Below are 25,060 nucleotides of genomic sequence, written 5' to 3' on the forward strand. Positions count from 1 at the left end.
AATAGGGGAAATGTTTTTACAATGTATACACATATCAAATCATCACATTGTACACTTTAAATATCTTACAATTTTATTTGTCCATTATACTTCAATAGAGCTGGAAATAAAGCTGATTACTGAGACGGGTAATGCTCAGCACTCAGTATATGCTTTATGACACTGTCATGCAGCCTGTGGGGGCGTGTCCTGGGTGGGCCGTGGTTCCCACCATAGGCTTTGGAGTCAGACAGACCTGGGTGGGGCTGCATTGTGACTCTGCCCTTAGTTATCTGCCATCTCAGAAAAACTGCTTTCTCCCAAACGTGTCTCATAAGGTCATGTTGTCACTCTCTGCCCTGCAGGCTCCAGTCATGTGGAACTATTTGTAGTTCCCGAAAGCACACTTCCCTGCTTGTTGTTGCTTCTACAGGAAGGCTCTTTCTCCTAACTCCTAATCTTCTTGGCTTCCTCCAAGACTTCCCTGCCGCTGAAGGCTTGGTTAGGGTTCCTCTCCATCTGCTCCTGTGGCCACCCTCAATTTGCCCCATAGTCAGTGTATTGACATTGCCTGGCCATTGGCCTACGTCCCCCTCTCTTTGATATTGACTAGTATCTTGGGTTTAGTATGAGCTCGGCACAGTGCTTAGTGCTCTATGTGCATTATCTCACTGAAGTCTCCTGGCGATCCTAGGAAATAGGTATAGTACAGACGAGGAAACTGAAGCTCAGAGAGGGTAAGTGATTCGCCCTAGGTCACACAAATACAAGCAGAAGAGCTGGGATTTGAACCCAGGCCTGACTCCAAACCCTTTGTAGTCAAGTGTACACTTCTACGGGCTTATGGGGTCGAGCACAGTGACGGCGTGTAGTGAGTACTCAACCAATAACAGCTGTTATTGGACCCAACCAGACTGTAAGCCTCTGCAGGGAAGGAATCCTAACCCATGGATGCTTGCACCCCTTAGCACAACGCTCCGTCCGAGGCCGAGTCAGGGTGGAGAGCAGGGACTCTGCACTGGCTTCTGGAGTATGTCCTGGGGCACTGCTGCTTGTTTCTCAATAAATGACTGATGCGTATTTTGTATCACCCATCTCTGAATTTAAGAGATGTTCTCTTTCTCGTTAGACTCTGGCCCCTTTCTTCCTGAGGAGGGGCCAGGACTACACACAAGAGCTGAGCTGCTTTCTGATGAGACACAAGAAGCACCAACCACCTAAATAAACGTCCTCTTTATTTTACCAAATATAATTTATCAGTTACGTTGACATTTGTCAATTCAGTTATAGTAACTATAAATAATTCTCTTAAGACACAGTTCTGTAACTTTTTAAGGATACGAGAGTAGACCAGTGTGGCTCCTTGCAGCCAGGCCCAAAGTACACAGAGTTTGTGCAATCAGGAAAAGAAACGAATCTTCATGAAATTCAACTTCATTTCTTCCCCTCTCACCCCACACTCCTCCCTCTGCTCACGTACCCAGGGCTTGGGGCATGCCTACCTTCCTGCTTTTTTGGCAAAGGAGGACACTCTGGAGTCCTCCGGGGCAGCCTGGCTGAACTCGAGATGAGGAAGGGGTGAGTGACAGGCAGGGGTGACTGGAGATCACAGGGCACCGGCTGGGGACAGAGGGGTTGGTTTTGGTGCCTGTACAAGAGTGTGTGCAAATGTGTTTGGAGATGGAGGACAAGACACAAGAAGGCCTGAGGGAAAAGCAGAAACAAGCACAGGCTGGTGGTAATTAACCCTGTTGGACATAACTCCAACTAGATAACCTCTGCGATTCCTTCCAGTTCTAAGGGTCTAGACTCCAGAAGGCGGCCTGGGTGGAAATGAAGGAGAGAAGAGACTGTCTCTGAAGGGATAGGGCCGGTTCCTGGGGTGAGGAATGGTGGTGGTGAGACAGGGTCACTGTCTGGCCTTCCCTCGGAGGTGGGCCCTTTAGGCTACAGAAGAGAGGCTTTATGGGGAGGCTGTGGATAGAGAGGCTGGAAAAAACCTCTGTCCAAATGCCCAGATTTGGATATGTGTGAGTGTAGACAGATTTGTGATCTGTTCAGATCGTATGGGGAAGATCCAGAGGCTCCAGCGATCCCCCAGCCTGGTACTAGGCAGAGAAAAGTGGCAGCAGCCAGTCAATGTCCAGCCTACCAGTTCTGAATCCTCTTTTAGGTGGCTGGTGAGGAGAGGGGGAGGGAAGGGGGAGGTGAGGAAGGGTTGCTTAGGGGACTGAACACTGGCTGAGCAATGAGGCTGGGGGCTCTAGCTGTGGTCAGCATCGCACGGGGGTGGGATCTAGGAGGGAGCTCGAGAGGCAGAACCTGGCTTGGTGATATGGACGCAAATACTCACAGCGAGGAAACTTTCTCTGCCACGTTGCAAGGGGCACATGGCCTTTGTATCTGGGGAACGAGGTGAGGTTAGAGCTAGTCAGGGCCAGGCACACGACCTAATACGTAGCAGGCACTCAATAAAGAGCACTCAGTGAGAGGTTTCAGACCGTGCCTGCAGGAGAGCTCCTCTTGGGGAGGCTGTGTATTTGCTGAATGAGTGAATGAATGAATGATGCATGTGGGCAGAAGCCAAAGGAGAGGAAAACTGGCCTCCATGGCATGACAGAATGAGTGATTTTAGGAAGTGACAGAATCTAAGGTGACCACGTGATCACGTCCTCAGGAGCAGCAGCAGCAATGAAACACCCGGTTGCCCTCAACCTCTCAGCCATTCTCCACATACCCATTCCTGGCCCTAATCTCAGAACCCGACCTGGCAAGCTCTGGGGAAGGTGGTGCTTAGAGACAATTAGAGATGAAGGTTGAACAGAGATGAAGAATCAGTCCTCTGGGCCCAGGGAGGATGCAGATCTTGGCAAACCTATGAGTGGACATGAGTCAAAGGGAGACCAGGCCACTGCTCATTTCTTCCTGGATGTGACAGTCAACTGGAAAAAGATCAAAGGGAGGGGCTGATGGTGTTTATCAGGCAGGGGGTAAGGGGAACATACACAATTTGAATAGTAGTCCACCTCACTCTGTGAGAGCCAGAGGGCCCAGGTCCAGAAAGCGGAGAATAGGGCTAGGATTCTATGGGGCCGGGAGCAGCTGTCTTCTGCCCAGCGCTTTGAAGTCGGCCCATTTCTAGAAAAAGTGTGTGGGTGTGTGTGTGTGTGAGACATTTATCCCTCTGTTCAACCAAAAAGAAAAAAAGAAAAACAAATAACCAGAGCCCATGCACAAAGGGTTTCTCCTTAGGGCCAGGACTGAGTTTGCTAAAGCTAAACCAAATGTGCCCAGATCCCAGACCGAAACCCCTGCCCCAGTCCTCCTCACCAGGGGGCACTCACCATGAAATTGCACTTGGTGATTGTCTCAAAAATCTACTTGTACTGCTTATGTCAGTCCATGTGTCCTGCCTGAATTCTTGCTATACAAACTTGGCTCAATGTATAAAAATTCCCATTGAAAATAATGAGAATTTGGTATCAAAGTGAAGTCCTAGAAAGAGGTGGGATGTGGAGTGGGGTGGGGGAAGGGGAACAGAAGAAAAAATTCAAATAGAAAGTGCAGAGGGGTGGGGAGGTGACCAGGCTAGTCCCCGACATCCGTGTCTCGGTCCCCAATGAGCCAGAGGACATGGAAGCTGAGTGCTAGGAGTCCAGTGCCAAGCAGGTCCCCCAGAGCTGTCAAGTACGGGATGGAGAAGTTGTCTGGGTCCAGGCCCCGGCCCCACATCCAGTGCACCATCCAGTCTGCGATGTACAGGAGGATCAGCACCTGGAGACAGAAAGGCCCGCCTGTAGCCATCCCCTCTCTCGAGGGGGAGCCAGAGGCCACACGATTGGACCCATTTGTTGCATCACAAGGCTTGGCTATCCACAGTCCTTCTGCTGGACAGCTCATCTTTCCACCTGGGCCGCCACTCTATGTTCCTCCACCCCACAATTACCACCCTGAGCAGATGACAGGCATAATCTGAGCCCTTTAGAAAGGAAGATGCTGCCACTCCCTGGGGTCACCCACGTCAGCATTACATTCTGCTGCCAAATTTACCAAACAAGGGGCTTCCTGAGAATCCTACTTGTTGCAGGAATTCAGCCCTCTTGTCTCTAATTCTGGGTCATCCTATTCCCAGTCACTCCAATGCCTGCAACATCATCTTGACCTCTCCAGGAGCCTGGCAGGGGGCTGGGGGTTGCAGCTGGCTTTTCATACAGGGGTTTCTCCTTGGAGCAGAGTGGAATACGGAGTGTTGAGGCTGCTGCTGGCACAGCTGTCCGAGTAATAGTTGATTATCCCAAGCTGTCTTCCTCCTGACCCTTTCCATTCTGCTGTTGTGGGCTCAAAGAATGCAGATTTATTTTAACACTAGCCTAGCAAAACAGAATTATGAATAAGTCCGCTAAATATAAAGCAGACAGTGCATGTCAATTCAAAAGACATTCTGGGTTATCTGCTGCTTTGATTGAGCTGTGCCCTGGCTTTCCTTCCTTTACTACAGATAATTAAGAATGATCTCAATTAGAACTTTGCTAGAGGGCCCAGGACCAATAGCATCAACAACAGCTGAGACTTGCTAGAAACGCAGAATCTCAGGCCCCACTCTGGATCTCCTAAATCAGAATCTGCATTTCAGGGGCTGGCCCCGTGACACAGCGGTTAAGTGCGCACATTCCGCTTCAGTGGCTGGGGGTCCACCGGTTCAGATCCCGGGTACGGATGTGGCAACGCTCATCAAGCCATGCTGTGGCAGGCATCCCACATATAAAGTAGAGGAAGATGGGCACGGATGTTAGCTCAGGGCCAGTCTTCCTCAGCAAAAAGAGGAGGATTGGCAGCAGAGGTTAGCTCAGGGCTAATCTTCCTCAAAAAATAAAACAAAAGAATCTGCATTTTAACAAGACTGACATGCACTTTTCAGTTGGCCATGCACTTGATTGAGACTGCCACGAGCAAGTGGCCAGGCCAGCGTCTCCTATGCGCTGTGCACCACTCCTGACGCTGGGGCTCCCTAGATGACTGCATGGGGTGAGAATGAAAAGGTTTCTGATGGCGAAGCCCCACCAGTCTCGTGGGGGCTCTATCCTTGACAGTGCTTTGCAAATACTGTGGTATGTAAATTCTGCCCCAAGGGGCTCAGATGCAGGAACCAGAGCACCTTAGGGGATCCAGAAACCAAAACTGATACCTATTTATAGGCAAACTTGGTTGCTCTCCTGTCTTCTCTCCAAGGAAGCCGGACGTTACAGTTCCAGCAGCCTTTGCATTCCCCCTTGCCCGGCACACAGCCGCCGTGTACTCCTGCGGCCCTGGCCCTGGCCCTGGATGAGGGCCAGTCCCCCATAACTTTACACCCTTTCCAGCAGCTGCAGAAGGGTCCCAAATAAAGGGCGTGCCCAGGAGGACTTCAGGAGGCGCCCCAGGAAGGAAACAGCAGCAGCTGGCTCTACATTCCAGCCTCCCGAACAGGCCCTGGGACACATGGCTGGGAGGAGGTGGCAAAGGGATCAGGAAGGCCCTTTACAGGGGACCAAGTGCCACACTCGGGCCCTCCCCAGGCCTAGAAAAGACAGCAGAGGTGAATGCTCCGCAGGGTGTTTGTAACAGGTAATGGAGCCAAGGCTTATCTTTCTCAACACAGCCCAAGTGAATCAGCTCCAGCCACGGACCCTCGGCATACCTGTCCCTCCCCTTTCCACCAAGTGCACTTAACTCCAACCTGCAAGGGAACGTGGCGCCTGGGTAACTGCTGTGGGGACAGCGCACGTGGGTGACTCTGAGCCCAGCCCCTGCCAAGATGTCCTAACACACACTTTTCTAAAGTCAGGGTGAGGGATTGGAGGGGTGAGTGTTTACCAATAGGGGACTGGCTCAATGAAATGACGGTACATGTATACAACAGAATAGAACGCCGCCACAGAAATCAAGGTACTCTTTTTCCTTACATGCCAATGTGGAATGACCTCTAAGATAAATTGTTAAGTGAAACAAAGCAGGGTGCAGACAGTTTAGACAGCATGCTACATGTGTATTAAAAAAATGAAAATAAGAAAAAATATATGTTTGCTTATATACATATAGCATAAGCTTGAAGGATACAGAAGCAATAAATAGCAGCGAAGGCCTGTGGGAAAGAGAACTGGATGGCTTGGAAATGGCAGAATAGAAGACTTTTCACTGAGGTTTCACTATGAACCTTTAAAAAATTGTGAACTACGTGACTGTTATTACCTATTCAAAAAACAAACCTATAGAAATTTAAAATGCAATAATAAGGCGAATGTGGCTCTGAAGGGGCAGCAGGGGGGCGCCTTGTGGGGCTGGAACAGCTCTGTATCTTGACTGTGGCGGTGGGTGCACAAATCTACATGTGTGATAAAACTGAACAGAATTAAACATTCACACATGTGTGCATGCACACACAGAGACACAACACACATGAGTGCATGGAAAACAGGTGCAGTCTGAATAAGCGCTGTGGCTAGTACCCACGCCAATTTCCTGGTTGTGCTATTGTACTGTAGTCATGCGAGACCTTATACTGGGGGAAGCTGGGTGAAGAGTACAGGGGATCTCTCTCTACATTTTTTTTTTTTTGCAACTTCTTGTGAATATATAATTATTTCAAAATAAAAAGTTGAAAAAATGTAATAATGTACCAGGGGAGTGTGTCATAGTATTACAGAATGGCAAGGCTGGACAGGATCCTACAGATTACCTAGTGTAGTGGTTTTGACACTTCTTCAAGCTGTGAATCCCTTTATTCAAATGAAATCCCCCAAAGAAGCACAGTATGCAGAACAGAGCTGAGTGGCGCTCTGGGGCTGGGGGCTGGCGGGCGGTACCCCACCACCACCTGCCTGAAAACCACCACCTCTGGTCTGTTCCTCTCCAGTTACAAAGGTATCACTGAGGCTCAGAGACAACACACTGAGCCATAGTCACACAGCATGTCAGTGAGCCTGCTGGAAACACAGCCTGTTCTCCTGAGCCTGTCCAGTGTTTATCAGCCACCCAGTCATGGAGAAGGAGGTGGTAGAGTGTCTGTGGGCCAAGTGTGGGCCTCCCCTCCCACACCTGCAGGGCAGCCCTGGCCTCTCCCGGTGCCCCTGCCAGTCCATACCTGGAGCAGTGCAGCTGTCATGTAGAAGATGATGAAGATGAGTGTGAGAGTGGTGTGCCCACCCTGCATACAGCTGATGGTGTAGAGGAACACCAGGTGTCCTGGAACCACGAGGAGGAAGAGGACCCGGGCCGAGCGAGAATTCACATCTGGAGCCCGGGGAGAGAGGGTATGAGAGGACTGGAGGAGGACACCTGCCTCGTGCCTTTCAAAGTCAGGAGGTACCACACGACACCCCAGGGCAGCACACAGCTGCCTCTCCAGCTGTCTCTACCTCTCTATCCCACGGTCGCCAGCCTGCAGGGCGTCCCAGGAAAGGACAGCCTTCCTGCCTGGGTCCTGCCCTCCAGAACAGCTGGTATAGCCTAGCAGAGAAGGAGAGCCTGCCCCCGCAACCCCAGCTGTTTCTTCAGGGAAGTTCACTGATTGTTGGCCCCTCCCTCCAGGGCTGGAATTGGCCTAGGAGGCTGGGACTGTGCCATTACCAGGACTGAAGAAGGTGGTACAAGGACTGGGACAGCGGCGAGGGACTTGCTCAGAGTTCTCCCCTGGCATCCCATTCATGTGGAGGAAGGTGGAGATGCGGCTGGCCTGCACGGCCACCAGATTGCCCCCAACACCTGCAGAGACACATAGATCTTAGTCATGGTGGCAGGGAGGAGTGGGGAGGGCATGACCCATTCACCAGTTCCCAGGAGAAGAGTGAGACACTAAGAAGGAAGACAAAGGCTCCTCCTCCCTGCTGCGGAGCTGTGGCAGTCACACGTCCCCCTGGTATGGCTGAGTGCAGGGACACAGGCAGCTCTGCAGACTCAGGGAGCCTGCCTTCTCCACCAGCGCAGTGTGTGCACCTGCCGTCCCACACGGCCGAGGGGACGAGGCCTGGCCTTGCCTCAGCCTCTCTCCAATGCTCTGAGCACACCCAGGCGCCCAACGCTCACGTACTGCTTCCAGTAACCGGTTTCAGGTATCAGGTTGGAGCTCTGGAATCTGGTAGCTCTCCTAGGAACTGTGCTAGTTACTCTGTTCGCCCTCCCACCTCCAACCTAGTCCCTGCCCTTCTCAGCCCTGGGAGGCTGATTTCTACAGACTGTGTCACCCAGGCTCCCTTGCTGGCTGCTTCTAATTAGGCTTGTTCAACAGGAGGCACCAAGAGGCGATCAGAGAGGGTAGGAAGAGAGAAAGGTCATCTTTCCTGATCCCTCCCTGATTTTTGGCAGTGGCTTACCCCCACTGGGGGCAGAGGACGGCTCTCTCTGGGCTCCTATAATACTCCCTTTGACCCTTGAGGACTAGGTCTTTGTACAGGTGCTAATTTCTGGGTCCTTCTACCCTGCTCCTACCTCTGTGAGCAGCCCCTTCATTAAAGTCTTGAACTACCTGAGCTGGATTCTCTTGCCTGCTGGAACCCTGACTGACACAAAGCTCCCACATCCTCTTCTCCTGCCCTCTCCTTTCCCCCTGGCAGCTGATGCCAAGACCTCACCATTAATCACAGGCGTGAAGACAGCCATCCCTGCAAAGTTGGGGTCTGAGACAGTCTTGTCCAGGATGAGGCCTCCCACGCTACACAGACACAAAGATAAAATGACACAAAGACCATTGAAGGGTTCTGTTCTGGCTGTGGGTTGAGAGGCCCAGGCCCCAGTGGCCTTGGAGGAGGAAGAGAAGCAAGGGGGCTCCCAGGAGTCCCCTGTCTTCCAGTCCTCGCCTCCCTTGCCAGAACCAGCGGCTGCTCCTAACGTTCGGATTGGCACAGTACCCCCAAACAAGCTGATGGCGCCGGGGCAGGCAGGCACCTCCTGGACCTATCTTCCAAGTGGGCTGGAGGAGCGGCCCACAGGCTACCTGCCTGTGAGGACCTCTGCCGTTTTGCCTGCTTAGTATTTATTTCCCCTTCTGGTAACAGCACTGGGCTCTTCCTCAGGGAACGCCTCTCTCAAACCCAGTCACTGGTCCTGGTGACATTGCTCCAATGATGGCTAGGCCTTAGGCCCATTCAATCAAAGCATCATATCCCTAAGCCCAGTGACTGGTTCAGGCATAGCCATGTGACCGGATGAGACCACTGAAATTCTATAATGGGAACTGTGGAGCTGTTGAGACAAAGGATCTCACTCTTCCCACTGGAATTAGTAAGAGTAGGAAAAGCATAAACCTGGAACTACAGGCCATCACAGGGAAAAGCAGAGCCGAGAGACGGAGAACCCTGGGGCTAGGATGAGATCATTTACATCCCTGAGACCAGCTGTGTCTTTTTAGTTCCCTAAGCCAATGCATTCTGCTTTTCAGGGAAACCCATTTCAGATGGTTTCTGTCACTTGCACCTGAAGGACATGTGACTGATACACTATTGGAGGCATTTCTAGGGTCCGCGCCACACTCCCTCTCCAAGGCTTAAAAGGGAGTCTGTGGCAGGGTAGGAGGAGGGTGAGAGTGTGAACCAAGGGCCCGAGCCTACCTGCTGATAGCCATGGCAATGATGACAGGCTCCCAGCCCGAGTACAACACCTCCCTTGTGGCGGGGCTCCGTCGGGCCAGCACCACCCAGACAGGCAGCAGGGCCACGAAGAAAACACACACCAGGGGATAGATGTATTGCCAGTTATCTGAGAGAGGCAGAGACCAGCGGGAGGTGAGCGATGTGGCTCCCTGCTCTCAGCCTCCCCCTGGCTCAGCCTGCAAATGTTCCAACAGATCAACAGCAATACCACACTAACTGCCTGTAAACATATGACCTCATGTGATCCTCACTGTAATCCCAGGAGGTAGGCGGGGCCAGCCTTTTCCATTTTGTGGACGAAGGCATCAGGGTTGACAGCTCCCCAGGCACTGGACTTATTAGGGGCAGAGATCAGACTCTATGTTTCCTGCTTTGATCCCCAGGAACCACTGTCTCCCCTCTCCTTCTTCACTTTGCATGCAGACTCCAGCCTTCTGTTCCTTTCCTTTCCCCTTCCCACCTCACCCTCCAAGGGAAGCAAGAATCCAGGACCCCGCAGAAACTTACTTCTCAGATACTCCCCCTGCTGCCTGGACTCGAGATAAGTCCTTAGCCTCACCTCCCTAAAGTTGAGAGTTGTTATAAACTGCGATCTAACCAAAGAGTTAAGAACACAGAAGAAATCCTTGCATACTTGCAAACCCACTACCATCTCTCCTAGTCCCACCTAGGAGTCTACCCAGGTCACACTCTGTGGCCTCAGCCTCACCTTTCTCCAGATAGAGTCCCCAGCTGATGCCTGACAGCAGCGCCAAGGTGATGAGGTCGCCCAGGCTGGCGGCAATGGGCGTGGCCACATTGTCTGGGTTGATTCCAATCTTTCGAGAGCCAATGATGACCCCAATCATGATCATACCTGGGGAAGAAGAAGAGAGGGTGAGGCAGGGCGAGAAGAGATAAAAGAGCATCAACAAAAAGAGAGACTGGAGGTGAAGGCCCAGTTGAGGCCTCTGGGGCAGCCTCCCCACTCCCCTTCCTTACCCAGTACCAGGGAGGCAATGAAGGCCGTGGCCACACTGCTGGCACAGAGCAGGAAGGCATGTGGGATGCTGAAGTGGCCATCAGGGATCCAGCCAAAGACGACGGCTGCGATGGATGCCAGGAAGCCCACCACTGTGGCCTGCACCTGAGGAGGGGAGAGCCCCGGGAGCAGGGAGCAGAGCTTCGTAGCTGAGGTCACTGAGCACTTAGCCAGACCTCTTCCTGGCCCTCAGCAGCCCCAGGAAGCAGGCTGGGTTGCACTGTCCAGTCTTCCCAAGCTGGGAGGACGTCTTTATTTATTTAGTTTCACACTGCACACTAGTACTGCGCAGTGCGCCCTGCAGGAGCCCAGCACATGTTACTGGCTGAACGCGTGTCCCTCTGGGGATTGGGGTGAGGTTCAACAGAGCCCAAGACGTCAGATCAACGACAAGGCCTGGAACTCAAGGAGGAAGCCTCCCAGTCTGTAACCTATTGGCCTTATTGGGAGATGGGACAGCAGTGGTGGAGGATACTCCAGCACTCCTGAGTCTGCTCTGGGTCTGATCTGTGAGGGTTCAAGCCCCCTGCACCACTGGGAGCCGAAAAATGACACAGGAGATGCTGGGGCCCTCCCCATCTTGGCTGTTTTCCTGGGAACCTGGTTACCTCCTCGAGCTGCTTGGGGAGAGGCCAGCCCAGCCAGATGCTGGAGCTTCACTCAAGAGTCGGCTGGGGCTGACCTAAGCCTTTCAGATTCCTGACTAAAAGGGGAAGCTTAGTCCACCCTCTCTGGTCCCTCCTCTCTTACCTGGATGAGAGCCATGTTCCCAGTGATCATCCGCCAGAGCTCCTTGGGTGTGTCCATGTGCCCGATGTTGGCCTGGGAGAGGGAAGGCAAGGGGCTGGAGCTCCAGGCTGGAAAAGGCCTGCAGCTCCATCCATTAGGACCCTGCCAGGATCAGGGGGCAGTGCATGCAGCCTAAGATTCTGGGACCGGGACATGACCCCTAGGGAAAGTGAAGCAAGATCGGGGGGGCTAGGGTGAGAGGGAAGGAGCTAAAGAGCCTTGAGCTCCTGCGGCGGGGTGGGGGCAGGAAGGGGGCGCCCAAGGCAGCCTCCTCTTCTCTCCTCCTCTCAGGACAGCCACTGGGCAGAGGCAGATTCCAGCCTCAGTCTCGCTCATCTGGGTAGCCCACTTCCACATGGGTCAAAATGACCTGATCTCCGGCTATGAAGCCAGCTTGCTATCCTAGGGAAGGAGAGGTCAGTGCTGGTACAGGACTGAGGCCACAGGAGTGTATGGGAAGGAGTGAGGGGCACAGAAGTAGGCCAGGAGTAGGGCAAGTTGGGACGGGCTAGGCTGGCTGCCACTTCTCTCTGTTACCTTCTCCAGATTCACGGCCATGCAGGGACATCCCTGCCACCTGGCTCTCCTGGCCTACTGAGTTTTATTGCCTCCTGTCTCCCACCCCACAGCCCTGTATCTGCTTCAGTCTCTGAACCATCCTGACTGACCTAAGGGGTTGTGGGAAGTGGGAGTGATGAGCAACCCTCCTCCATCTATTCCCTTAAAGAAGAGCAGGCTGCCGCAGGGGAAAGGGAACGGGACGGGATGGGGGCTGGGAAGCCCTGGCTCTGCTCCTGCCCAGCTGCAGCGCAGGGCTAGAGATCAGAGGAAGCCCCCATCTGTGCAGGTGCAGGGACCAGCATGAAGCTCGCCTGTCAAAGCTGCACAAACAGTCACGAGGTGAGTTTCAAAGCAGGGGGTGGGGCAAGAGTCCAGGGACGGCTTGGACATCCAGAGAAGTGGAGCCTGGGAACCACTCTGGGCAGGGAGCCTCTGCCCAGGAGCAGGACACCCGGCCTGGGATCTCCCTATACCTTCCCACCCCAGCCCCACACTCTAGGCCTGGGCAGTTAAGAAAGGCCCGTAGTGACCTCCCAGCCTGGCTTTGTGCTGCCAGGAGTCCTCTGTGCGCCCCACTTGTCCCTGCCAGGACACTCACTGCAGTGGAGAGCCTTGATGCCAGGGTCATCTCCAAGTTTCCCTTAAGCCCCAGCAGCGCAGGCACAAGGATGAAGACCTCTGTCACCTTCTGGAAGACTTCCCAGTGCTACAAGGTGAAAACAGAACCCAGGAATCAGTGCCCAAAGGGCTGGTGTCAAGGCTGAACAGATATTCTGGGACCAGGGGCTCGAGGAGGAAGCAGAATCAGCAGGGAGTGAACACACCAGCACCTTTCCTCCAAGAACCCCGGAGCCAGACCGAGCCCCTCGTGCTCCACACAGCACAGCCCGCTGCCTGCCCCGGAAGGGGGGCGTGGAGGGTCTTCCAGTCAGGAGACCCTAGCCTGGCTCTACTTCCTCTGCCTGCTTTCCGGAGCCAGTGTGAGAGGATGGTGAGCCCCACACAGCCGAGTCACGCAGGCTGGCTCACAGCCCAGAGCTCCTTTGTGACCCCCCTCAATCTGCAGTCCCCAACCCCTCAGCCTCCAGTCTGGTTTGTTGGGGGCCTCAGCCTGGGGGTGTTGTCTCAGCTGTGGAGAGTGGAGCTCCACGGGCCAGGCTGAGCAGACTAGAGGGTTTGTTTGGTTTCTATCTCCGAGGGCTTTGGGCCTCAGCCACAGCAACTCTCCTCAACAGGTTCTGAGTGAGGACTGGTTTGCGAGAGGCTTTTTACTCCTCCTCTGCACTCCCTCACCCCACAGACCTTGCCCAGCCTGTTAGCGAGGAGAGGCAAGGGTACTCCTGCAGGCAGAGTCAGGAGACATGGGAACTGGTCCCGAGGCCCTCAGGCCTGGCTCTCCTCCAGTGCCTTCAGCTAACGTCTGTCAAGGAAGGACGGGCTGAGTGCTCTATGTGCATACTCTCATTTCATCCTATCAACAGCCCACTCAGGTAGGGGCTATTTTTATCCCTATTTTGTCAGTGAGGAAACTGAGGTTCAGAGAGCTCTACATTACTTAGTGCTAAGAGGGAAAAATGCAGGAGCTGGGATTGGCTATTTGAAAGCGACTTTAGTTGCAATTGAAACTGAAGACTTGCAAAAAAGGCTGGGGTTGCATCCCCCTCCCTGGCCCTGGCAGCAACGTGGGGTCCTTTATTTGTTCCTTTATTTAAGAAGGGAAAGCCTTCAGGTTTGGGGGGGGGGGCAGGCGGCTATACATAGGTTGATGAGAGTACCACGGTGGGGGCGCAAAGTGCCGTCATGTGCAAGGGCACTGGACTGAGAACCCTGGGTCTCCTCCAAGAGACCACAGGGAAGGGCCTCATGCTATCTCCCCAATATCCTCCCCAGATAGACCTCGGGGGGACCTTAAACAAGTTACAAGGGCCTCAAGCTCCTGACTAAAATTACACTTCAGGGGCCAGATCAGACGGTCTCGAGATAAAGGCAATTCCAACACTGACACCACAGTTAAGGATGAACAAGGCTGCAAATCAAACCCACAATGAGATGCCACCTCATGCCCATTCAGAGGGCTACTATTAAAGAGCCAGAAAATAACAAATGTTGGTGAGGATGTGGAGAAACTGGAACCCTTGTGCACTGTTGATGAGAATGTAAAATGGTGCAATCACTATGGGAAAAAGCATGGCAGTTCCTGAAAAAATTACAACTAGAACTACCATATGACTGAGCGATCCCACTACTGGGTGTGTGTCCAAAAGGACTGAGAGCAGGGGCTGGAAGAGATGTCTGTACACCCATGTTCACAGCAGCGTCACTCACGACAGCGAAAACGTGCAAGCAACCCACGCGTCTATGGATGATGAATGGATAAACAAAATGTGGCATATTCACACAATGGAATATTATTCAGCCTGAAAAAGGAAGGAAATCCTGTCACACGCTACAATATGGATGAACCTTAAGGACATTATACTAAGTGAAATAGGCCAGTCACAAAAAGACAAATACTGTCTGACTCCACTTACATGAGGTCCCTAGAGCAGTCAAATCTGTAGAGACAGAAAGTAGAATGGTGGTTGTGAGGAGCTGGGGGAGGGGCAAGAGCAGTTAGTGTGTGATGGGTTTAGAGTTTCAGTTTTGCAAGATGAAAAAGTTCTGGAGAATCGGTTTCACAACAATGTCACTATACTTAACACTATTGAACTGTACACTTAAAAATGGTTAAGATGAGGGAGTGGCCCGGTGGCCCAGTGGTTAAGTTCACGCGCTCCGCTTCAGTGGCCCAGGGTTTCGCAGGTTCGGATCCTGGGCGTGGACACGGCACCGCTCATCAAGCCATGCTGAGGTGGCGTCCCACATAGCACAGCCAGAAGGACCTGCAACTATGTACTGGGGGGCTTTGGGGAGAAGAAGAAGAAGAAAAAAAAGAAAGAAGATTGGCAACAGATGTTAGCTCAGGTGCCAATGTTTAAAAAAAAAAATGGTTAAGATGATAAATTTTATGTTGTGTTTTTTACCACAGTAAAAAAAAAAAAAAAGATGAGCAAGGATATCAGATGGGACTGGACTAGAGCTAGAGACCAGGGAGGGTGGACACTGGGGAGTCCCATAAGGCGAGGACCTCTCTTTTCCTGTCAGAGTTCTTCGTGTGTGGGGGTGGGCTGGGGGCAGGAGAAGTTCCCACCAGGACTCTGGGGAAAGGCTCATTTCATTAGGGCTACAGCATACCCTTACCTGAGCTCCTGGCCTGGCCCCTCACAGGTGGGGGGCCTAGGATTCTCTAGGGAAGCCCCTCTGAAGACAAGGAGGGGAAGAGACACCCCCCCCCGCCGCCCCGCCCCGACAAAGGGCCCTGTCTCAGCAGCAATTAATGAGCTTTCAGGCACTCTCAGGAAGAGCCAGCTCCTTGCAAACACTGGAGGGATGTGAATCCCTTCTCACCCCCGGGCCCTCAGAGGGAAGGCAGCTCCGTGGGCCCCATCTGCCTGGAGGAGCTGGGGCACTGCTACTTTTGGCCGGTGGTACATACCACTGGGGTTCCAGCTCCCTGCAGGCCTGGCCTCACTCTGCCCTGTCCCCTCCTTCCTCGCCTCAACTGGACATGCAGCTCCAGAGAGAGGGCTCTTCTCCCCTCATGGAGGGGCCGGACTGCGGGCTGTCAGAGCTCCTCCTAGAGCACAGCCTCATCCCCTCCTCACCACAAAACATCTCCCCCCCCCCCCGGCCTCCCAAGCTGCCAGGTCTGTGAAAAGCTGTGTTCTCTAGGTAGGAATGTGTAATGTGTATGTACTGGCAGAGTGAAAAGGCCTGGAAAATACTCTGACTGCATGCAGGTAATATTTCCTGAATTATTTGTAAGGAATATTGTCCGTCTTTATGATTATTTAAGAAAAAATATGTATGAAGCTCAGCTAAGCCCCTCTGGCTGCCACTATAAGCAGGCCCAAATTCCTCTACCTCTAGCACACATGCACGTTTGCTCTCCCTTGACTACATAAGGTCCTAGAAGGTATGCGGTTTTAGTAGCAACAAGATGAGAGACAGACAGGCAAGTGGAACAGTACACAGTAACAGCCCCTAGGCAAGTGTCTTCCCCAGCTCCAAAGAGTACAGCCTGGAACCTCACACTGCCTGGCCCCAGCCCAGCAAAGCCCTGAGCTGGCACTTGGGTCAGAGCAGCCAGATCCTACACACATACCTTCTTCAGCCACAAAACCCTCTGAAAGATGCAGCTCAGTCAGGGGAGTCCCTGACCCGTGCACTCACACAGGGCTCTGGGAAGGATGCTGGTGATGTGGAGCCAGCCCGGAAGCAGGGTGGCTCTGAGGTCAGGAGTGGGCAGAATGTGGCAGGGGCAGACAGTGACTGTCTTTCCTTCCTCCGTTGGCTGATTCAGGCCCATCTGTTCATGCTGGCTGGGAGTGCCTGTCCCTGAAGTCAGAGCCATCACCGAGCCTTCGCCCACGCCTTCCTGCTCTGCTGTGGGTGGAAGAGGGCACGTTCTGCGAAGCACTGCCCGGCTCAGCAGGGGACGACATCTACAATTCCACTGCTTCTCAGAAATGCAGCTCCTCCCTTTCTTTCTGTCCCTGGCGGGGGCTCATAATTCTCTGATATTCTAGGGGTGTGGAATGAGACTGCTCCCCCAACACTCAGAAATTATTCTGCCTCAGAGCAATCCCCCTAAGTCTCACAAATCAGGGGCCCGGCTGGTCCCTCTTTCTTGTCCTTCCATCTTGCCTCTTCCCCGCCTCACCTCCTCTGGCCTCATATACTGACCCCCGCCAGCCTCCAAGTGTTCTGCCCTGAGCCTTTTTCCCCTCCAGAGGGGTAGCAGCAGGGAAGAAAGTCACAGCCAGGAAGAGCTGGAATCAAGACATGAAGACTGAAATCCCTAGAGAGAAGGTCTAAGCACCAGGCTGTGGGAGAACCTGGGAAGTTGGGCTGGAGTTGACCTTTCAAGGTGAGGACTGAGTTAGATCTGACTGGAGTCAGCCCGGCCTTCACTGGTCTGAGGCCTCCCCTACTGTGCCCCAGGCATCTTCTGGGTGTCCAAGGAGAAGCACCTCAGGGCAAAGCCTGGATATACAGGGCTGTACAAAGTTTGAGAAAGAGGTGGTCAAGTGAGACGGAATCTGAGCTCCTGCCCAGGCAGCCCTGGGAGCAGGGAGGGGCCGGCTGCGAGAAGAGCGCTTCTTTCCCCCTCCACTTCCCCAAGTGCACACTTGCCATCTACGTTCACCTTTGCAGACTCTTCCGTATGCAGAGCAGGACAGAGAAACCAGAGGAAGAGGTGTTTAGGGAAGGGGAAGTCTACTTTCCTTGAAATCCTCAGCAAGTGAATTTTTGCTGTTAGTGCCCGGAGTTGATCCCGCCTCCTAGCGCTCTGTGGTCAACAGAGCGGAACCCTGGCCGGTTTTTCTGCGCCATCCTCTCACCTTCCGGGGCTCTATCAGACAATGCTCCGCTGCTGTTCAGAGGGCTTTCATGGCCAATTTTTTTCAGAAGGGGTTGGCCAGGTCCTTCTTCCTAGTCTGTCTTAGTCTGGAAGCTCCGCTGAAACCTGCCCACCATGGGGGACCCTGCTGGTGTTTGAAATACCGATGGCAGAGCTTTGGCATCACAGTGACATGCAGCTGCCACAGTATGACAACCGACAGATGGGTGGTGTGGTTCCCTGATCAGGAAACAAACCCAGGCCACGGCAGTGAGAGCGAGGAATCTTAACCACTAGACCACCAGAGCTGGCTCCAGCTAGTGAACAGTGAGTTAAAACAAGGACCTAGGAGTCCCACCTGTCTTAACACAGCTGGGAATTCCAGTGAAGGTCAGCACGCCACCTCTGGCCACCCCCCATCCCTCAAAAGGCTGACAGGAAAAGGGAGTGAGAGGCCCTGCAGCAGCCTCAGACCAAACGAGGGGGCAGGACACAAAGATCTGCAGTGTGGATGCACCCATATCCCAACCCCTTCAATTCCAACATCAGGCCCACTCCTGCTTTCCCTCCAAAAAGCCATGGTACGGAAGCTGCAGCAGATCACAGTCCATTTACCCTTTCCCTGCTTTGGGCCAGTCCACCAGCCCCTTATCTCCCTGCAGACGCTGGCTGTACACGTTAAGTGGAGAGGAGGGTAGATAAGAGGAGACAGAAATGGGCCTTCCCGGAAGACACTGGGTCTTCTGCAGTAGTGGGGAAAGATGAGGGGCCCTGGACAAGGAGACATCTGCACCAGCACAGCCTTCTGCTCAGCTGCCCTGAGACACTGAGACTACTCCACAGCCAACTCCTCCAGACAGCCCCATCTCCCAGGCCGTCCCAACTCTGTCCCACGGAAGGCCATCTGAGCTTGTGAGGGACATGCAGGTGCGAAGCCTTAGAAATCGTCCTGCTCTTCCTGAATCTGAGATTGTCAGTCACCCCTTTTGCTCCCCTGGATGTGGAATAAAGATCTCTCTGTGGTCCCACGTCCTGTCTTTCTGTACCACCCCCTCCCATGATATCACTGCAGCCATCTGCACGGCCTGCTCCAGCCCAGCTGGGGCAGGGAGGCTGGGGGGGTGACAAGGACAAACCAGCCATTGTCATCCATAACAACTGGCCCTCACTCTGGGGTGAGCCTAGGTGCCACATGGAGGGCAAATGCTGGCCCTTGATGGGCACTCTGGTTAGGCCCCAAAGGTTTCCTACCTAGTTCTCTCCATGTCCCAGGCTCGTGGGGGTGGAGCAAGATGTCAAAGCCTTTTCCAGCTCTAGAACTCTCTGAGTGTGTGGGATGGCAGAGGGCTCCCCATCCCTTCTAAGAACTTTTGTTCTTGTTCACTTCAGAATATAACTCCAATTGTTCCAGTTTCCAGTCCACCCTGTTCTTCAAGGGAGACAAAGAGAGCAGACTCCTCCCAGAGTCTTTAACCAGCTGGTGAACCATGGCCACGGTGATGGCCACAGAGGGTACCAGCGCAAGCTTGGAGGAGCCAGATGACCAGGGACAAGTTAGCCAATCCCTCTAAGCCATAAACTCCCTCTCTACAAAATGCAGATGATCATGGTTCCCCCAGAGGAGCCCAGCAAGTGCTCCCCACTACCATTATCATCATCCAGAAAATAAAACAACCCTCTCCCAGTTCACCAGCAAACCAGAACTCAAAAACTCTAAGAATGAGAACCAAGGCCACAGGAAAGGGATGGAAGAGGTGGAGAAACCGCTGCCCCAGTCTCATTGCTCCTCCTCCCACGACCCCACTCACTGCCCAGGAGGAGGGGCAGCCACTAGTGGAAGAATCCAAAGCCCGCCCTCCCAGCTCCAGGCTGGCTTCCTAACCCGCAGGGGGGACAATCCTCCACATACAGGCTAGGGGCGAGGGGAGGCCGAACAAAGCACTTTGGCATGACATACACACCATCCTCATTAGCAAGGGAAGGTTCTCCTGAAGGGGTTCAGGGAACATCTAGAAGCAACCACACTCCGTTCCCTGGGGCACAGGCATGGTGAGATCCACCAGCAGGACTCTGCATCACCACACGCATTGTTTACAGGGTTAGCTTGGCACAGGGGAGGGGATGCTGAGCTCCACGTCATCCTGAGAGATCTCACGGTCAGGGACACACTGGGGCAGAGGCCAGATCTCCTCCGGCCTCTGTATTTCTCCGAATACCTAGGACAGGGGCCAGCACTCAGCAGGAATCTGATCCATGCTAATGACTGACTTGGATAAACCCAGCACCTTCAGAAAGCTCTGCCCGCCTTGCTGCGCTTCAAAACCTTCACCTGGAAACAGGACTTTAACTATCCCTCGGACCTAGAGGTTCCAGGTAAGTCCTAAACGACAACATGCTAACATGGCATATCCCTGGCTCTTAGCTTCCAGGTCCTGCCAGTTCTTATCCTGAATTCTACTCAGTAGCTTCAGAAGAGCCCTCTTTGCCCAGGGTAGGTTCATGAAAGACAGGTAAGGAGCAAAGAGGAGGGACTGGTTACATCTGCCTCGGCCTGGTTACATTTTGTCCCCATAATTAGCACTTCTGGGTCTTGCCATGCCAACACCCCCAAATCACGCATCAGACAGCATGGGCCCAACCCGATTCCCCAAGGAGACTGCCAAGGTTACAGGCAGATAAGCAACACAGAATGCTTTTAAGAACCTTCCCATTTAATCTGAGACCCTCTTGGCAGCTGGACAAATTCCTGCCCAGCAGGAGGATGGAGAGGAGACTTGAAACTGACCTTTCTACTATGGGTATCCTTGAAACCCCAAGTGAAGGGAAAGGAGAGCATAAAGAGGAGACTCATCTAAACGTTTCCTACTGAGCTGGGCTCAGCAGGAATGCTCAGGAGGGACGCAGGCAACAACCCTGTTCCATCTCTCTTCCAAGCCGGAGCTCTGGAACCATTCCTGCTTCTGTTAAGCAATAATGCCCTGACCATCTCTCGAGGGCTAATGGGCTTCCTTGAGGCTTCTGTAGACAATAACTAGACCAAGAAGAACCTGAGAACATGATCCAAAGGCAAACAGTATTCTAGGAAGCAGCAGCTGCTTCTGACAGGGAGGTGGAGAGAAAGTTCCAAGAGTTAGTTTCCTAGGAGGAAAAGGTGGCCCCACAGCTCATGGTCAAGAGCTGCCATACCCAGGTCCTACCTGCACGATGTCCAGCACCATGCCAGCAGCCACAGTCCCAAAGCCTGCCAGGAGGAAGGGAAACAGCACTTGCAGCCCGATGGAAAAGGAGGTCTCCTTGAGTGGGGACGGTGGTGCAGGCCCATGGTCTGTGCTGACGTCGTCACTTTCATTGCTCTGGCTCCCATTCTCCAGCAGAGCGTCCTCCTCCCGAACCCCCTTGGCGTTGGCCCGAGACTCAATCACCACCACCTCTACCCCTGCCCCATCAGGCCCCAGGAACTCCGAGGTCTCGGCCAAGGGCTCTCGCCCGGGGCCATCGGAAGAGCAGGGTGAGGCAGCAGGGCCAGTCCCATTCAGCTGGTGGACGTCCTTTGGCTCTGGCTTGGAGGACATGACGGGAAGGGAGGAGGGGTGGGGGAAATTTCCTCTTTCTTGCTTTCTCTCTCCCTGTCTAACTCAGGGAAGAACTTAGTCTTGGGAGGAACCCAGGCTTGAGTGCCGTGGGACCTCTTCCCACGGCTCTCCGCTCCTACTAGGCGCTGCAAAAGCTGATCCACCAACAGGCAGCCCCATCAAGCACTGAAGCTGCAAGCTGGAGGGAAACGCGCGAGTCCTCGCCAGCCTCTGCAGCCAGCCAGGAGGGGTGTGGATGCCTGACTCTGGCCGGCCAGCGCTATGCTTGTAGAAGTGATCTGGCCTCTTATCTTCTTTGGTTCTCAGCAGCAGGCTGCTCAGGACAGGACATCCAGAGTAGAAGAGCCCAGTGAAGTCTGGGGTGCCCTCCGAGGTGGCCCTTCTTTCACAAAAAGTAGCTTAAGTTCAAATCTTTCAGAACGCAGCCTCGGCGTGGGGCTGCGGCTCCCTCCCACGCCTCTGGCTGGGCTCCTTCAGCTGCCCACAGCTCCTCAGGCTCCGCTGGTCCCAGGGCAGTGTCTGCCGTCTCTTCCCTCTCTTCCAGAGATCTCCTTCCTTCCTGGGAAGAACTTGTACCTCCCCAAATCCCTGGTCCTTAAAGTTACGAGAATCTGTGTAGAAGACCTTATGTGAGAAGGAAGAAGACAAGAAAAAGAGAATGTTAAGATACAGCAAAGGACAGCTCCTACTGGGAGAATTCTCCCACAAGGTAGGCATAGAGTTTGCTATTTGCCTCCTTCTTTCCACTAAAATTACTCATTCCTGCGCTGTGACATCTGGAGGCCCAGCAGGCACTCTCTCTGCATCTTCCCATCCAGCAACCCACCGCCCCACAGGGCTCACCACCATGGTCAACAGCAACGAGATGTGGCCAGCCTGGGACCGGGAAGATGCTGTGCAGGGGACACCGGCACTGTCCTCTCAGCAACTGGCGGTGGGCAGGGATGTCCTGAGGGAGATGCCTTCTTGAATGCCCATTAAGAACCCAGGATTGTTTAAGTGTGGTCTCCCAGTGGGGTCACTTACAAATTCAGTCACAAACTCCCTGCCACACAGCTACCCCACTGTCGAAAGTGATTGTTTACAGTCACAAGACAGTGGCACTGGGCAAAGAAACAGGAAGAAGCTGATCACTGAGTAAAGGTCCCAGACCCCCAAACACCCTAGCCCCTGAAAAAAAAAATAGAAGGACTCCCTGGGCAATGGGGCAAGCCTGTCAGACCAAGGCCAAGAGCCAGGGCCTACCCACTCCTGCCCTTGAGAGTCAACAGTGTTACAAAAAGCTCCGACGCAGGACTGGGATCCAGGCCTCTGTCTCGAGTCCTCTCCCTGCTCTGGCCTGTGAGCTTGTCAGATAGGACGAGGGAGTTATCTCAGGTTGAAGAGAAAGAGGGTAAAACTGCTGGTTATTATGCACACATTTCAGTTCCCTCGGTTTGCCCTGTTCCCCAGGGTTACTGAGAGTTGGATATAATGGAATTCTTAAAAAACAAAAACACAAAAGCACCAACTCAAAAAATAAGAAATAAAACAAAAACAAAAAGCAGAGCAGCACAAGCCAAAATGCACTTGTTCCCAATGCACGCCTCTTCAGCAGTGACAGCCCTGCTTTTCCTGCCTCAAGGAATCCCCAGGCCTCAATCCCACCCTATTCCATTTCACCAGAACAGCTCTTACAAGGAAAAAAATAAATTTAAAGAGAATTCCCCTAGGTAGGATGAATAGGCCCTAAAGTATTCAAACACAATTAGTCAACTCGTTTGGGAAAGGGTGGACCAAACTCCAGTTAACTGGCCCACGAGAATTTCCTCTTCTACCCACTCGAGTCACCAGGACTCCCTTTGCCAGTCTCCTTAAACACAGCCCCCTGGTTCTTTCAAAGACCCTCCCTAGAGATTCAGGAGGAAACCTCTGAGCAGGACAGGGTCCACTGCCCCAAGCCAGAAAAGTTTCTGAGTCTGCCGAAACTTGCCCCGCCCTCCCGTCGTCCTGGCAGGCCGCTTAACCTGAAAGGGGGCTCGCAGGCAGAGAAGCCCGTCCCTCCCCGCCGCCTTCCAATAGAGACCTCAGACCGGCCGAAGGCCCTGCGATGAGAGCAGCAGAACCGAACCAGGATACCCTGAGGACGGGACGAAAAAGACCTGTTTTACTATCCTCAAACCCAGGGAAGGGGAGGAGTAACTGGGTGGCCTCCTCGCCTCTCTCCGACTCAGACTCAGCAACCGCGCCGCGCGCCTGGGCTCCCGCCTTCGGCCCCCCCGCGCCCCCGCCCCAACGGGACTGACCTGCCCCTCGCTCCGGAGGAAGGGGGGCGCCTGGCGGGCGGCAGCAGGGACCCGTGGTCTCGGGGGCTGCAGGGTTCCCCCCCTTCTCATCACTCCTCCTCCTCAGCCGTCCTCCTCGGCCCCCGGCGTGCCCCCCACACCCCTGACCAAGGTGAGCGTCCGGCCGCGACACCCGGCTCGCTACATTTCGCCTCTGCGTTGCTGCCAGGCCGCCGCTCCGCTTCCACGAGGGGAGGTGGCCGGGGGGGCAGGATACCGCCTCGGGCCTGGGCGGGGGGACGCGGACCGGGCACCGGAGCCGAGCTCGCTGGCCCCTAACCGCTTCTCGCCCGCGGACTCGGGCCCGACTGCTCCGCTGCCGGCGGCAAACGTGATCTGGGGCAGACTGGGTGGCACCCCCTCCTCCATCAAAAATAGGTTCCGGATGGACACCTGAGGGAGCCAATCGCGGACGGGGCAGGGGCGGGCTTGCCGCGGCCCGGCCCCTTTCCTCGCGTCGGGGCCCTGGAGGCGGGGCGCCGGGGAAGCGCCGAGCGGGGAGTGACGGGAACCGGCCCCGGCTGGAGGCGCCACGGGCTCCGGGGCCCCGCGCCCGCCGCCCGCCGCCCGCGCCGTTTAAGGGCATGTGTGTTCCCTTGCGCCTCCGGCCTTCGGGAAGAACGGGAAAGCTTCTCGCGCAGCCAGGCGCTGACCCCGCGGCCGCCGGCGCATCCCGCGCCCCTTCCGCGCGCTCGTACCGCGGGGATCCGGCCCTACCTTGTTCTTGGACACGGCGCCCCGCTGCTGGCTCGTCACCTCGCGCTTCCGCCAGAGTGCGCGTTCCTCTGAGCAAATGGCTCAGCCCTGACGGAACCGGCCTTAATAAAGTCCCAGCTTTGAAAGGGGTGGGGACGGGCGGGCGGGAGGGAAAAGAGGTCAGACTCGTGGCTGGGGTCCCGCACGCACCACCTGAGCTAGGGGCGGAGGGGAGCGTGGCTTCCTCTCACCCACTGATCCTGGTGGCCGCGCGGAGAGAGAGGTCTCCGTCCCAGCGAACGAAATCCAACTTTCCCTGACGCACCTTGCGGGATCAAAGAGGGGTGTTCCCATCTGCCCTTGCCACTTCCTCTCTGCGGCACCTCCACCTCTCCAACGCAAGTCAGGACCAGTTCCCTTTGGGATGGTTTTGTGCAGGGGGTGTGACCTCCCCCACAACGGAACCGCCACCCCAGGTTTTCCCTCTTTTCGGTGGAACCTGTGACCAGTGGTTCCTTCCTGCCCTTTTCCTCCCGGAAAGTGGCTCAGGGGGCGCTCGAGCATGACTCCAGACTCTTGGATGGCTGGTGTCGAGCAGGCGTGTGCCTGGGGAGAGAACACAGTGCTGGTACGAAGCCTTTGGGGCCCCTTCCTCCTGCGGAGAGACGCACACAGTAACCGGAGCGGGTAATTCCTTTGGACAAGGATGACAAACACCTACAACCCTGCCCCCGACCTCCCACACCAGTGCTCAGGATTATTCCAGCTCAGCTGCCGGGACATTTGCATCAAGGGCCTGCAGTCTCAGAGGACTTAGGAGAGGAAACGTCAGTGTCTTAGAACGCCAATTTTGGATTCAAACACTGGGTCTCTCTGCCTGGAGACAGAAGTAGCTGCTGGGCTAGGAAACATTGGGCTCCATCCAAAAGGATCCATTTGTGAATCGTGGTGTAGGGTCGGTGGGCAATCAAGGCTGATGTATCTGGAGACTTCTCACTCAGGGGCTGGAGACTTATACACAAAATCCTGAT

At 54.3% G+C, this 25,060-nt stretch overlaps 1 protein-coding gene across 1 annotated transcript; it reads right to left on the bottom strand.

Moving 5' to 3' along the window:
• Positions 1-1,197: 1,197 nt before the first annotated feature.
• SLC41A1 (solute carrier family 41 member 1) lies at positions 1,198-23,926 on the bottom strand. The gene is made up of 11 exons (XM_046683559.1): positions 23,295-23,926; positions 20,614-21,633; positions 12,572-12,679; positions 11,374-11,445; positions 10,584-10,728; positions 10,312-10,458; positions 9,561-9,708; positions 8,586-8,665; positions 7,585-7,719; positions 7,100-7,248; positions 1,198-3,753 (listed from the first exon to the last, which is right to left on the bottom strand). Exons 2-11 carry the CDS (start codon positions 20,986-20,988, stop codon positions 3,568-3,570), a joined length of 1,545 nt encoding a protein of 514 aa, XP_046539515.1. The 5' UTR covers positions 20,989-21,633; positions 23,295-23,926; the 3' UTR covers positions 1,198-3,567.
• Between the last annotated feature and the right edge of the window lie 1,134 nt (positions 23,927-25,060).

The sequence above is a fragment of the Equus quagga genome, chromosome 13 (assembly GCF_021613505.1).
Source record: "Equus quagga isolate Etosha38 chromosome 13, UCLA_HA_Equagga_1.0, whole genome shotgun sequence".
Classification (NCBI taxonomy): Eukaryota; Metazoa; Chordata; class Mammalia; order Perissodactyla; family Equidae; genus Equus; species Equus quagga.